This window comes from Arachis ipaensis, chromosome B6, assembly GCF_059453495.1.
Source record: "Arachis ipaensis isolate K30076 ecotype BB chromosome B6, ASM5945349v1, whole genome shotgun sequence".
Lineage (NCBI taxonomy): Eukaryota > Viridiplantae > Streptophyta > Magnoliopsida > Fabales > Fabaceae > Arachis > Arachis ipaensis.
The window spans coordinates 127764804-127778576 of record NC_142441.1 but is presented as its reverse complement, the minus strand read 5'-3'; the positions used below and the strand labels follow the sequence as shown (position 1 = coordinate 127778576).

At 26.2% G+C, this 13773-nt stretch overlaps 1 protein-coding gene across 1 annotated transcript; it reads left to right on the top strand.

The window, feature by feature from the left end:
- Positions 1–6509: 6509 nt before the first annotated feature.
- Positions 6510–8320, top strand: LOC107604931 (NAC domain-containing protein 87). Its single transcript, XM_016306649.3, has 3 exons — positions 6510–6874; positions 6955–7235; positions 7344–8320. The coding sequence occupies exons 1-3, from the start codon at positions 6688–6690 to the stop codon at positions 8061–8063; spliced, it is 1188 nt and encodes a 395-aa protein (XP_016162135.1). The 5' UTR covers positions 6510–6687; the 3' UTR covers positions 8064–8320.
- The last annotated feature ends 5453 nt before the right edge of the window (positions 8321–13773 follow it).

The window sequence follows — 13773 nt, the reverse complement described above, 5'->3', positions numbered from 1 at the left end:
TATGAACTAGTAACAATAAATAAATGTTAATTAGTACCAAGCGTCAATAGTCGGTTATTCTAGTTGAATTAGCATAATAAAGAAATGGAAATAACGCAACTTCCTATGCAGGTGCAGCAGCAGAACAATATTCAACAACGTAATACGAACAAGGGGAAATCGTAGTGTTTCGATTGGAACTGTTTCCTTAACCAAATACTAGTACTAGTACTAATACAACTAGCTTAGTTTTCAATGTCGGCGCCGGAATGTTTCACTTTTTTTTTTATTTAGCTCGAGTTATTACAATTCCAAAGTGTATTCTCGCCTTCTTCTTTCGTTTTAATTAACAGATTTAAAGACACTTGTTAAAAACAAAAAAGGCGTACGTAGAAACAAATAATTTTACTATTATATTGAAAATTTTTTTTTTCTTATATTCAATGCTTAGAAGTAACTTCTAGCTAATCTTTAATTAATTAAGTTCTCACTTTTAACTAATAAAATTTACTACCTAGTGTTTTTAGGTTAGTTTGGTTTCTGTCCTAAATTTACGAGGAAAGAGACACAAAGACAGTTAAAAATTGAAATAAGCGTAAACTATAAAAATAATATTTGAAAATTCACCTTTTTAACAAAAATAATATCAAAAGATAAAAATAATAAATAAGTTTTTAAAAAATTTTAAAATGTGATAAAAATAATTAAATATTAAATATATATTCTAAAAAAAATTAAAAAATTAGATTTTAATGTATTTTTTGTAAATATTGTTAAAAAAATAAAATCTTTTTATCTTTAAAATTTAGTAATTTTATATTAAATATTTTTTTAAAAACAATTATTGTAAGTGACCAATTTTTTAAAAAGTAAAAAGTTATAGGGAATAGATTTTGTTTAAATTATTTGTATACACCTTTTAAATAGTTATTCAAATGCCATCATAAAAATTAAATCAAATAAATAAATTATTTATTAAATATAAAAATTATTTTCATTATTTATAAAAAATATAAGACTATTAACTATTTTTATCAAATTTTTAAATCATTCAAAGAGCTTCTTTGCCATTTATATATTTAACGGTTATATTTATTGATGATATAATTTTTTGAATACCATTTTAATAATTTAGCTATAAATGTCATATTCAATATAGTAAACAAGTATAATAATTCCAATCAAATAAGAATAAACTTGGATTACTAACAACAACTATAATCTTTCGGCCTAGAGATATAACCACTCTTGAGTGCTCCATTAGGGTTTTTAATGAAGTTCTATCTCTGCTAGTCTGCTGTCAAGGTTTATGGAGTCAGCACAATTACTGTTGTTTAGTGCCAATTAGAATATCATTTAAAGAATTTTTCTTTCCAATCTTTTCTTTGAAGACTTTGAGCTTAAAGTTACACCTTGCACGAATCGAAAACTACTTGTTTTTATTAAAAAAGTGAAGAGAATTATGTGTAGTATACATGTCCAAGTGCATCGGGTGATGAAAGTTTCACTGCTAATTATAAATTATTCAATTTTTTGGGCTATATTTAGTATAGATGTTATCAAAGCATTTTCTTTGGAGGGGTGGGAGAATTCTTAAGAGCTTCAATCACACTTAGATATACCTTCACCCACTGCAGACCATACAAATTGCCAGTGTCACCTTCAACGATTTAGCCTCAAATTGGACTAGGTTTGCCTGATTTTAGCCCAAATAAAATCGGAGTTGTGTAATCTGATTTACTCATTGGTCTGAGCATTGAGATCGAACTGGTCGACTCGATTGTGTTAACTAAAAATCAACCATCAAACCGGCTCTAATTTACGATAAAAATTAGTTGTCAGTGAATCTATAAAAAAAAATTAGTAAAAAAAAAAATAGTCAATCAATTCATTGTTTAGTAGTTAATTTATTTAAATTAATAAAATATAAAAAAATATCTTTTTAAAAATATATATATTATATACATAAATATATTATTTTATTATTTCTAATTCAACTCAAATTGAATTTTGGTTAAACTTTTAAGAACCTTGGATTTAATCCAAAATCAAGTAGACCAAGGTGATTCTGATGCAACAGCATAAAAAGGAAAAAATATTTTAGTAAATAATGTTGTTTTAATTTCTTTCAGAAAATAATTTAATTTATTTTATATAAAAAAAATTTCCCAAATATTGCGCTACCTTAACCAATATTCAAGCGCTATCCCTATACATTTGTGTTAAAACTTGAAAAACATTTTTTTTTCTCGCTAAGTAGTCTCTTCCAATTTGAACATAATTACTTCTGCTAAGAAAATATCTATATATGGTTTCAATTAAAAATAAAAAGTATAATGTTCTAAAAGTATTTATTAAATCAGTGTCTAAACTTTTATTTCACAGAGTAATCAGTCATCACATACATTAAATTATTTGTCTATGTAAATTGTAAAAGGATTGATTGGAGTATTTTAAAAAGATTCTTAAATTTTTTTTTATATTTTTACTAAATGATTTAACTAAGGCACAACATGTTAAAGTTGCTATTAATAAAAAGTTTTTAAATTTAAATTTTAATAGATACACAATAAATACATTGAAAATTTAATTTTGTATCTTTTTTTTTTATAAAAACTTGGTTAAATAATAACTTTAACTTATGTTGTTAGAAAACATATTAATTAAATCTTTCAGTAATTAATTTATTAAAACTAAAATGTCCAACTAATTTTTTTTAAAACTCATTTGAGATATTATTCTTTAATTAATTAGAAGTAGTGTATTACTAACTTTAATTACCCGAAGAAAAAAAGCGCAATAAATTAACGACGGCAGCTACGGCTCACCAAAGGCAAATTAGAAAGTAGCAGCAGTAATCATGTTGACCTTATTTTCCGTGGTTACGGGTGATTAATTAGCCATAATTACCTTCTTAATGCCCACTAAAAGTGAGGCTTTTATGATTGTTGATCTCTCTTTGTTCATATTAATGGTACACTTTTCTTTCGGTTTAATTCAGCCTACTAATACTACTACTGTGGCTATTCGCTGGCATATTTCGGTCCATATATGTATTAATCTCCCTATACATACCCAATACCAAAATTGAGTATAATAATTTATTTTAAGTATCTAGCTAGTTGCAAATTTGGTTTAGAAATTTCAACGAAGTTGCAAGGATAGTGTCATATATTTCAACCCTTTCCCATCTTCGTATGTACAAGACATGTGGTGAAATTAAATATATTGCTTTCTCCGAAACCAACAAATTATTCAGCTATCGGTGCCTAACAATTTTTTTATTATTACAATTTAATTTTAATATTTTTATAATGTAAATAATTTCTTTTTATTTACGCATGCTTTTAACGTGTGTTTTTACCATAACAAAAATAACTTTTTACCATGTTGGTCATTCAAATTCGATAACAATAAATCTGATAAATTGAATATATATTATTTAAAAAGGTAGTATAGTAATTTTTTTTTTTTTTTAAATTTTGGCCATCAACAAATCATTTCATTTAATAACGAGAGTGAGACAGATTCATTAATTCTCCTCCTTGTTGATTTATTATTTTACCTGCTAATTTATACATTATTCAAGTCTAGTTGGAACATCAAAAGGGCAAACATCTTTTTACCATATTTTACTTTCACCAAATTGGTAAAGATATACGCATGTTTAATTTTACCTTCTTTTGACACATGTAAGTACCATCCCTCTTCGCTATGCTATTTTCAGTTATATATCCTTGTTTTGATTTTGATTTAATCCATATATGCATGCTTTGATGCGTAGATTGATTTAGTAGTATCACATTTATAAATTATAATATACCTTTTGAGAATAAATTATTTTATATGGAAGCATCTATATATGCGGATATCAATTTGTATCTATATTTTTATTTTGATTTACATCAAATTATAAAATATATGCATGCTTTAGTGTTTTACCTTCTTCTTCTTCTGACATATGTACATTCTATTCTCCGTTGGTATGTTATTTTCAAGGATATCATTATTTTCATAGGAATGAGGGATACAGTTGTTAAATTTTATACAATTTTTAATTTGCGGATTATAGGAAAACAGTTGTCAAACTTGATTAACTTTGGAGTAATTAGGAAAGAAAATGTCACATTTCATTTCATATTTTAATTTGTATATAAAAATATTACATGAATATTAAAGATTAGTGTTTAAATTAGTTATAGTGTATTTATATATAAATATACATTGCGTAATTTGTAAATAAATTTTATATTTTAATATATATTTTATAAAAATTATATATACATATTAAAAACAATTTTTTAAATAATAATATTAGTAAAATAATAAAATAATATTTTAATCATCTTTAAATTTATAACATTTATTATTTTAAGTTTTATTATCTTAATTCAAAAGTAATTAATAATTTAATAGTATATTTTTTTAAAATGACAATATAATTTTAGAAGAGTAGAATTTATATCCGAATGTGTCACGCTGTCAGGGAAATGAATCCTCTTTAATTTTTTTTATTGGAGAGAATAAAGTGTGATTTCTCACCTTTAATTCTATAAGTAGGACTAGAAATTAATAAAAAAAGAAAATAATAAATAATAAAATCAAACACTGAACACTATCCAATTTTTTTTCCACAAAAAAAATCTATTCCCGGCTGCCAGCTAAAATGGAAGGCTATTGGAAAATTCACCCCCTCTTTAATTACTGATTCTTCTAATGACTTTTATCCTCTCTATTTTTCTGGGAAACTGTTGCGAACATATTCCAAAACTTAACAGTGTATAAAAAATAAATTTTGTTATCATGGCCTCATGGGTTCTAAAAGTATTAGTTAAATATATTATAAAAAATATTTTAATATTATTTAGTACAAAAATAAATTTTTTTATATTTCTAATGTATTAAATATATTAAAAATATTAAAATATTTTTTATGATATATTTAATCAATACTTTTAGGATATAAAATATTAAAACTCTAAAAAAATTAAGGTCTTGTTAACATATATTTTAAGAGCATATTTAAAAAATTTATATAAAAATAATTTATTAAAAGTTATAAAAAATATTTTTATATTTTAATATATTAAATATATAAAATTTAAAATTTTTATTATTATACTTTTTAAATGTGTCTTAAACACAAAATAGCTAATCCAAATAATAAATTATTAATCAATTATTTATATAAAATATACATTAAAATATAAAATAATATATATCAATGTATTTAATATATAATAATTAATTTAATATATATTATTTTTAGTGTATATAAATATTTTTAAAATTCAATCTCCATTCAATCACTTCTGATTTTTAACATAGTTGTTTATTTGGATAAATTAATTTTTCAATGAAGTAATTTTCCAAAAAGAATTGCTGGTACTTAATATAGTACTAAATCATATACTATAATTATAAATTACAATATTAAAATATAGAAAGATCTAGGTAGGCACTCATGATGATTAATAATGTGGCCTATTTTTTCAATGAGGTTAGGAATTCGAAGCTAAGCAAATGTGAACCTATATATAAAATATAAATAATTAAATATAAATAAATATGAAGCAGTAGCTGATCCAAGCCAGCTACCAACTGAAACAACCACCACCCACCTAAAGCTGCTATAGTGTTTGTATACAAGACCAAATTAGATTAAGCCACCACCACCTCCAGTAGTAGAAGTGGAACTAGCAACATCTTCTATAAAATTGTAGTAGAGAAATTCTCTCGTTAATTAATAATTATTTATTTTTACAAAGAAAGAAAATAATAAGCAGAGTTGTTCACCATGCATTTTGGTTTAATTTTCATCTCCTTGTAATTATTATTCCACTTCTACTACTATTCAACCTTGTTGAACAAAGACTATTTCGTTGGAGAGAGAACTGAGAACTGAGGTATTAGAAGAGAGTACGGTGAAATTCTGAGTTGGACGATCTATAGATAGATACGGTTGACGGTAACATACATGCAAGATACTGACAAATATTAATGTCATCAGTAGCTATTATTTATATATTTTTATATATAAATTAAAATTAATGATCATAATTAAATTTATAATAAATAAATAATTGAATACATATTCTTATATATAATCTTTAATTAATAATGAAAATGTGGAAATTAAATTAAATGTTAGGTTGAAGGCTCTAGCTAGCGGATAAAGTTTGTTAATTTTTTTCAATATAAATAATAATAATAATAATAAAAAGAATTGGTGGAGCCTATAGAAATAGAAACGTTGAGGGTCCACAAAAAGCATTGAAAGCACCCCTTTTTACCATTTCTTTTCTCACCTTGGGGGGTGACTGGGTGAGGGTAGATGTAGCGAGGAAACCACCAAAGATAGGACATACGTCATAGAATGAGAAAAATACACGTATTTCTTAAATTAATTAAATGAAAATAAAAATTTGAAGAGAGAGAGAGAAGAAGAAAAACGAAAACAGCAATTGTAGGCTTCTTGAGGAAGTGCCTTGCATACCACGATTCTCATCTCTCTCATCTCTCACAGCGCGTGTAAACGCTCTCTCTATTTAAGCACACCATCCTCCTTTCTTTCCACTTTCTTAAAACCTCTCCAATTCTTCTTCTTCTTCTTCTTCTTCGCTTTACGATCCTAATATAACCACGATTTCTGTATTCCACTATATATATCTCGTTGAATTCAAAATATATTTAGTTTGATTGTGTTAGATGGAAGAGCCTGTGGTAGTTAACAAAGGCGAGGAGCCGCTGGATTTGCCACCAGGTTTCAGATTCCACCCAACAGACGAAGAAATCATCACTTATTACCTCACCGAGAAGGTCATGAACAGCAGCTTCAGTGCAACTGCCATAGGTGAAGCCGATTTGAACAAATCCGAACCCTGGGATTTACCAAGTAAGAAGTAGTAATATTATGTCCGTACATGAGCAGTTAGTTAGTTAGTTATGAGTTATGACTGATTATTTGGTGTGCAGAGAAAGCAAAGATGGGAGAGAAGGAGTGGTACTTCTTTTGTCAGAAGGACAGGAAATACCCGACGGGGATGAGGACCAATAGAGCAACGGATTCCGGTTACTGGAAGGCAACCGGAAAAGACAAAGAGATTTTCAAAGGGAAAGGGAATCTCGTTGGGATGAAGAAAACGCTTGTTTTCTACCGAGGTAGAGCTCCCAAGGGTGAAAAGACCAATTGGGTCATGCATGAGTTCAGATTGGAAGGCAAATTTGCCAATTATAACCTCCCCAAGGCTGCAAAGGTCACCTTTTACAAAAGTGCCTTTATTTCTTGTATGTTGGTTTTCGAGTTCCTTTCATGTTTGGTCCTTCTTAATAATTTTATTTCTATTTCTTTTTTCTTCTTGTAGGATGAATGGGTTGTGTCGAGGGTTTTTCACAAGAACACAGATGTAAAGAAGACTACTACCCCATCCTCATCATCATCAATAATTCCTGGCCTTTTGAGGATCAACTCAATAGGCGATGATCTTCTAGATTGTTCCACACTCCCACCTCTCATGGACCCTCACCCTACTCCTCTCGATACAACAAAATCCGACGGCTATTATTTCCCCTCCTTCTCATCATCACATCAGATTCTCAATATCAAGCCCGAAGAACACAACACAAGCCACCAAATTCCCATCACCAACTACCAGATTCCAAATTTCAACACCACACTCTCTTCTTCATCATCTCATCAAATCAGACTACAAAATCATCTCAACTTGTTCTCATCATCATCATCAAATAACAATTACCATAATAGCTCGTGGCCAACCTATTATGATGAGGTCCACCACCATCATCAAGATGATATTCTACTAAGAGCAATCGCGTCAAAGAACTATAGCAACGGAGGAGGAGGCGCCGGCGAGTGCAAGGTGGAGCAATTCTCCTCCGGCAACCAGTCAGTGGTGAGCGTTTCGCAAGAGACGGGGCTGAGCAACGACAGAACCACCAATGACACGTCATCGGTGGTTTCGAAGCAGCAGCATAATAATAGAACATTGTACGAGGATCTTGAAGGTCCTTCTTCATCAGTTGCACCTCTTTCAGATTTGGAATGCTTGTGGGATACCTACTGAAAATTCATCAACATCAACTTTCCAATCCTATCCATGTTTTTTTTTTATTCATATTCATATAAGTATCATCATGCATATAGTGATTTACATATATACTATGTTGCTGGTTTTTCTTTTTTTAAAATCAGGCTTCTATACTGATTAATTATTTATATATTATTATTATTGTTATTATCATATATACATATATCATTGTAGGATTAAGGAGGAAACTAAAGGTTATTGGATACACATATATACTGTATAGATTTATGATATCCATGACTCTTTTTTTTTCTTAAGTGTTAGGTTTTTCCATCATAGGTTATATCGAGGACAAGGACCTGGTGAAATCATGTAAATCTATATATTCTTTTGTTATATTAGTGTGTTTGTTTTATTCTTTTCTTTACTCTATTTTTTTTTTTTTTTGGTTCAAGGTTCAACTCATGACTCTTGTATACTCCTCAGAAATTTCGTTACACTAAATTAAATTTCGTTTGATGCCTTTGGAGAATTATTACTACAATTATTATTTATTATTATCAATTATTTGTTCCTCTATATATTCTTTTAATTGCAAAATATTAATCTTGGCAGACTCATTTTAATTTTGAGCCGTTCCATTCTTGCTGCAGCAATATATTTATATTTATTTTATGCTGTTCGAATATATATATCTATGTGCGTGGCACCCCACCAAGAATGGGAAGCATTAATTCCTAAGAAAATTGATGCATTATTTTTCTCTCAACTTGTGAAAAAAATGTTCTAGTTGCTTAGCTGCTAGCTAGTGCCTCCCACCACTACTGTTATTATTTCCTTTGCAAATTTGGATTTGAGAAATGGTACGAGCATATTAGTAATCGGTTATTAAATCAGTTATTTTATATTTATATAATTTATTTTTAATTTATTTTTTATTTATATATATTTTATGCTAATAATTAATTATATATATAATATAATATAATATAATTACTCCGATTTATAAAAATATATATACTCCGCATAACGCGATGTTTTTCATCAATATAACAAGCAGTTTGAATATTAACCAATTAAGCAGTAATAAATTGAAATTAGTAACTGAATTTAAGATCTACCTCTTCTTTTTTGGGGATGTATTCCTTAGACATCAAATATTTTAAAAGTCTCTGATCTCTGCATACATATTATTAAAATTTTTTAAAAAGAAATCAATAATTCAATATCATCAGATACTCCTATCATAGTTATTATTATAAATATAACTTAAAGGGAGATAGAATCTTAGTTATAAGCCGGTTTATCATCTGAGTGGGGCAGTGAACATGTAATTAGATTGCTGAATTTGATTAATCAAGTTGATGAAGCACGTGAATATAAATTCCCTGAATCTGTGCAGAAGATTACTCTAAAGGTTATATATATATATTGCAGAAGTCTCTTTTATTAGTTTTCTTCTTGTCACAATCTCTTTTAATAGTTTAAAACTTTAAATTTTAGAATAAGTAATTTTATAATATAGTATTAAAATTTTTATAACAAATTTAAAATTTAATCTTTGTTAACAAAAAAAAGCATCAGAGGAACAAAAAGAAAAAAAATATATACAAAGCTTATGCAAATTCCAAAAAATTCTATGCAAAATTCAATATAATATATATAAATCAATGCAGTCTTCATAGTAATAATTACAACAAAAGAATAATTACAAATAAAAGAAACAGAAAAACAAAAACAAAAACGTGTCTGTGACAACAAATATACAGGTTTTCTTGATTGTCGTTTAAATCTTTTGTCCAAAGCAACCTAGTTCGTCCTCACATGTTTTCCTAAATATTATTATTTCATTCCGGGGTTGAGTTGTTATAGATTAAGGTGTATGTACTGAGTGTGCAGGCCTTATATGCATGTATAAGAGTTGAGGTGTATTAGTACTTTTTTTTTTTTTTTGTATGTTGAATTTATTAATTTATTAATTAATTTACCGATCTCCAAAATATTATATTACGTATGAGACTCGATTAATTTGAGTCTTATTTTTTATCTAATTATTATAACAAAGAAGAATGAATTTATTCGGAATATATATAAGAGTGAATGCAGATTGCAAAATATACATTTTGCTTCTATACGCATCTATCACTACTTTTTTTTTCCTTTCACTTTTAATTTGCTTAAATGAGGGATCCCAGAAAAAATAAGTACAAATTAAAGTTATTTCTCAACGTATAAGCATAAGCATACATTGCTCAAATTATTTGGCTACTTAAATACATACTATATACTTTTTTTCTATACGTATCTATTTGTGTCCACTACTATTCACTTTTGCCCATCTTTTTGTTGTGTAGGTGCATGTTGCTTAGGCACATATATAATTGGGTCTAAAGGGATAAGATGGTATAGGAGGGGATCAAAACTAGAAATAGAAATACATGTGAGTGTGAGGAGAAAGAAAAAATAGGGTATGTAAGAGAGATGGGTTTCTAAGCAAAGTGAGAAATTAAAATTGGTTATATTACGGTAGAGCTGGCGGGGGAATGGGATAAGGGAAAAGGCAAAGATAACGGCAATATTGGAAGAGAAGGAATTGTATTGAAGGAAGGTTTTTTCACCATTCATGTGATGTGTGATGTGAGTTTTTGGAGTTTTGGGGATTTGATTTGATTAAATAATGGAATGTATAATATTTATGTTCTAAAGTGTACATTCCCTTTCCATTCGAAGCAAAGCATTAGTAGGGGTTTTATGCTTGCGGGGAACTCCACCACATACACTACTCTTGTGTGTTCTTTTGCATTTTCACAATTTGTGTGGGGGTGTGGAAATTTGAAAGAAATCTATAAAGGATTATGAGATTCTCTATCTATAACTAGTTACCTATAGATCTTGTGTATCTACCATCTTCTTTTTATTGGAATAAAGAATAAATTTAATTAGTCCTTAAATTTCTTTTTTTTTTTTTTAGAATTTATAACTATGATAAATATACACAAAAAAACTAATCATTAAATTGGTTATTTGTATAAATATATATTAAAATATAAAATATAAAAAAATAAATTAAATAATACATATATTTATACACAAATATATAATAAATTAGTAATTGATTTAATAGTTGATTTTTAGCGTATATATGACATTTTTTGAAAACTTGAATTTTCGTTTGTTTAAACTTTAATTTTGAAGAAAGAAGAAATTTTTGTATAGGTATGGCTAAAATAATTGTCATGCTTAAAATTGTATTACAAAATAATTATTTTGTTTAAAATTGTATTAGAAAATAATTAATTTTTCTCCTAACTTTGTAGGTTAATGTAAAAGTTTTGATACAGAAAATTTCAACATGTGGGTTTTTGGGCTTCTTCCTTTCTAATTTACTACTAGTCGATCTTGGTGATTTTGCTTCTTTCATGGGAGTGCCAAAATGTAAAGGTTGAGAAAGTGATATATCGGAAACAAAGTAAGAAAGCGATCAATTCTCATCATTTATTTTTTCTTAAAAACAAAAGAAAAAGAGTAATGAAAAGAAAGAGAACATAGAAAAAAGGGGATAGTTAAAATAAAATAACTTAAATTTTATTGTTATACATTAATTATATTTGTTAATATGATTATAAATTATTCTTAATTAAAATATTTGTAATATGTTAAATAAAAATACTATACGCACATTAAAAATATTTAATACATATATAATATGTATTTATATTCTAATATAAATTTTTTATTAATATAAATAACTAATTTTTAATATAAATATGAAATAATTATATTTTTAATATATTTTATTATAGATTAAGATGAAAGTTATATATGTTATATATTAAAAAAATTAATATTGTCATTTATATTTTGATAATATTATTTTTTTACAATTTTTTTTAAAAAATAAAATAAAAAATTATATAAAAAATAAAATTGTAAAAATTAAAATGTCATTATTTTCCATGAATAAATACTTTTTTCGATCTTTAACTATAAACCAATCCATCTCTAATTATTTAAATAACTGGTTAAGACTTCTGATCCAGGAATAAATCATCGTTTATAAAACTGTAGAATTTTTTATTTTAATAAATAAAATAATTATAATAATTATTGAAATAAATAATTTAAAAAATATTTACTAAAATAAATATCTCTTTCTTATTTCGTTTACACAGTAAACGAGATAATTTTTCATGTATTTCGTTTACGGTGTAAACGAGATACGTGTATTTTTTCAATTTTTATATATCTCGTTTACATTGTAAACGAGATAAATAAAAAATTATCTCGTTTACATTGTAAAGGAGATATATGTATATATAAAATAGCCATGTTAATTTTAAATAAATACATAGTTATTTTAAATAGACAGTTCATCTTTTCTATTATTTAAAATGCACTATTTATTTTTTTTACTATTTAAAATCGTCCATATTTTCTATTATTTAAAACGTTCTATTTTTAAGAGTTTAGTATAATTTAAATTATTAATATTTTTTATTATTTTAAAAAATTATATTTAATTATTTATATATACATATATCTTGTAAACGAAATAAGAAAAGTATATTTATTTCGGTAAATATTTTTTAAATTATTTGTTTTAATAATTATTATAATAATTTTATTTATTAAAATAAAAAATCCTAAAACTATGTAGACTAATTATTTAGATACTTAAAAACTAATTAAAAATTTTCAAATGGTAAAAATGGCTGTATTCTAGATAAATAGTGAAGAATAACAATTGTCTTCTTTTTATTTTTTTTCGTATGAATATGAAAACCCCGATTTGGTGCATGAATATATGGGGAAGCGTGCTATGGGGCTCACCGACCAATGAGGAAGCTCCAAGGAACGATGTTCTAGATGCTTTGTCCCGACGAAAAATGAAATTAACGATGCCCATAAATTCCAATCTCACCTTCTTCCATTTTCATTGCACCTCCCCTCTCTTTTACACCCTAATCTTTCATTCAGTGTCTTTTTTAACCTGTCCGTCTATCTTTTAGTATATTATATATGGTGAATTATATAGTAAAAATGTAATTTACAGATTTTTTTTTAATAGAATGAAAGAGAGATTAATAAAAATATGATCTACATTTTGAGTAATAATAAAATAATAAAAATAACTATAAAAAGAATTATATTCTCTTTCTATACTACTCCAATCTGTACAGTAGAGTGTCCCATTATATATTTTGTTATGTAAAATTAATTTTTCTTAGAAACAATTTTTTTAAAATATAGAATTATATTTACGATATGTGCTTTTAGTGAGAAGACAAAAGGAGTAATTCTTTTTTAGTTTGAATTTGCAATTGGTATAATTTTTAATTATGTAATTTATTTTAGGACGAATTATTTCTTGCTTTAAAAATAGTTTATGGTTTTTGGTTCTACCAATTAAAAGTAGTTAATTAGTTGGGGAAATTTAATTTCTCCTCAATTTCTAATAGCAAAAATTGATTTTCGTTGAGAAAAATAATCAAGGATAATTAAACTGAGCAAGCTAAGATCGATTCATATATCTAGAGTCTAGACCCACAAATGATTTTTTGAAACATGCATAGTCAAAATTGTCTTTCCAAGTATAATTTTTCTTCAAAAATAAAACAAAAGATTTTAAGATTGTGATATGTCTCTATTCTTCAAATACAATTCAACTATTGGTTATATATAAGAAACTAAATGAATTTAACTTATTCTAAAAATTAGTTTTAAAGATAAGAGCTGTCTTATATTT

Coding starts and splice junctions, on each gene's coding strand:
- LOC107604931 (XM_016306649.3), top strand. CDS start 6,688: ATGGAAGAGCCTGTGGTAGTTAACAAAGGCGAGGAGCCGCTGGATTTG. Junction 6,875..6,954: donor CGAACCCTGGGATTTACCAA/GTAAGAAGTAGT, acceptor TTTGGTGTGCAG/AGAAAGCAAAGATGGGAGAG. Junction 7,236..7,343: donor ACCTCCCCAAGGCTGCAAAG/GTCACCTTTTAC, acceptor TTCTTCTTGTAG/GATGAATGGGTTGTGTCGAG.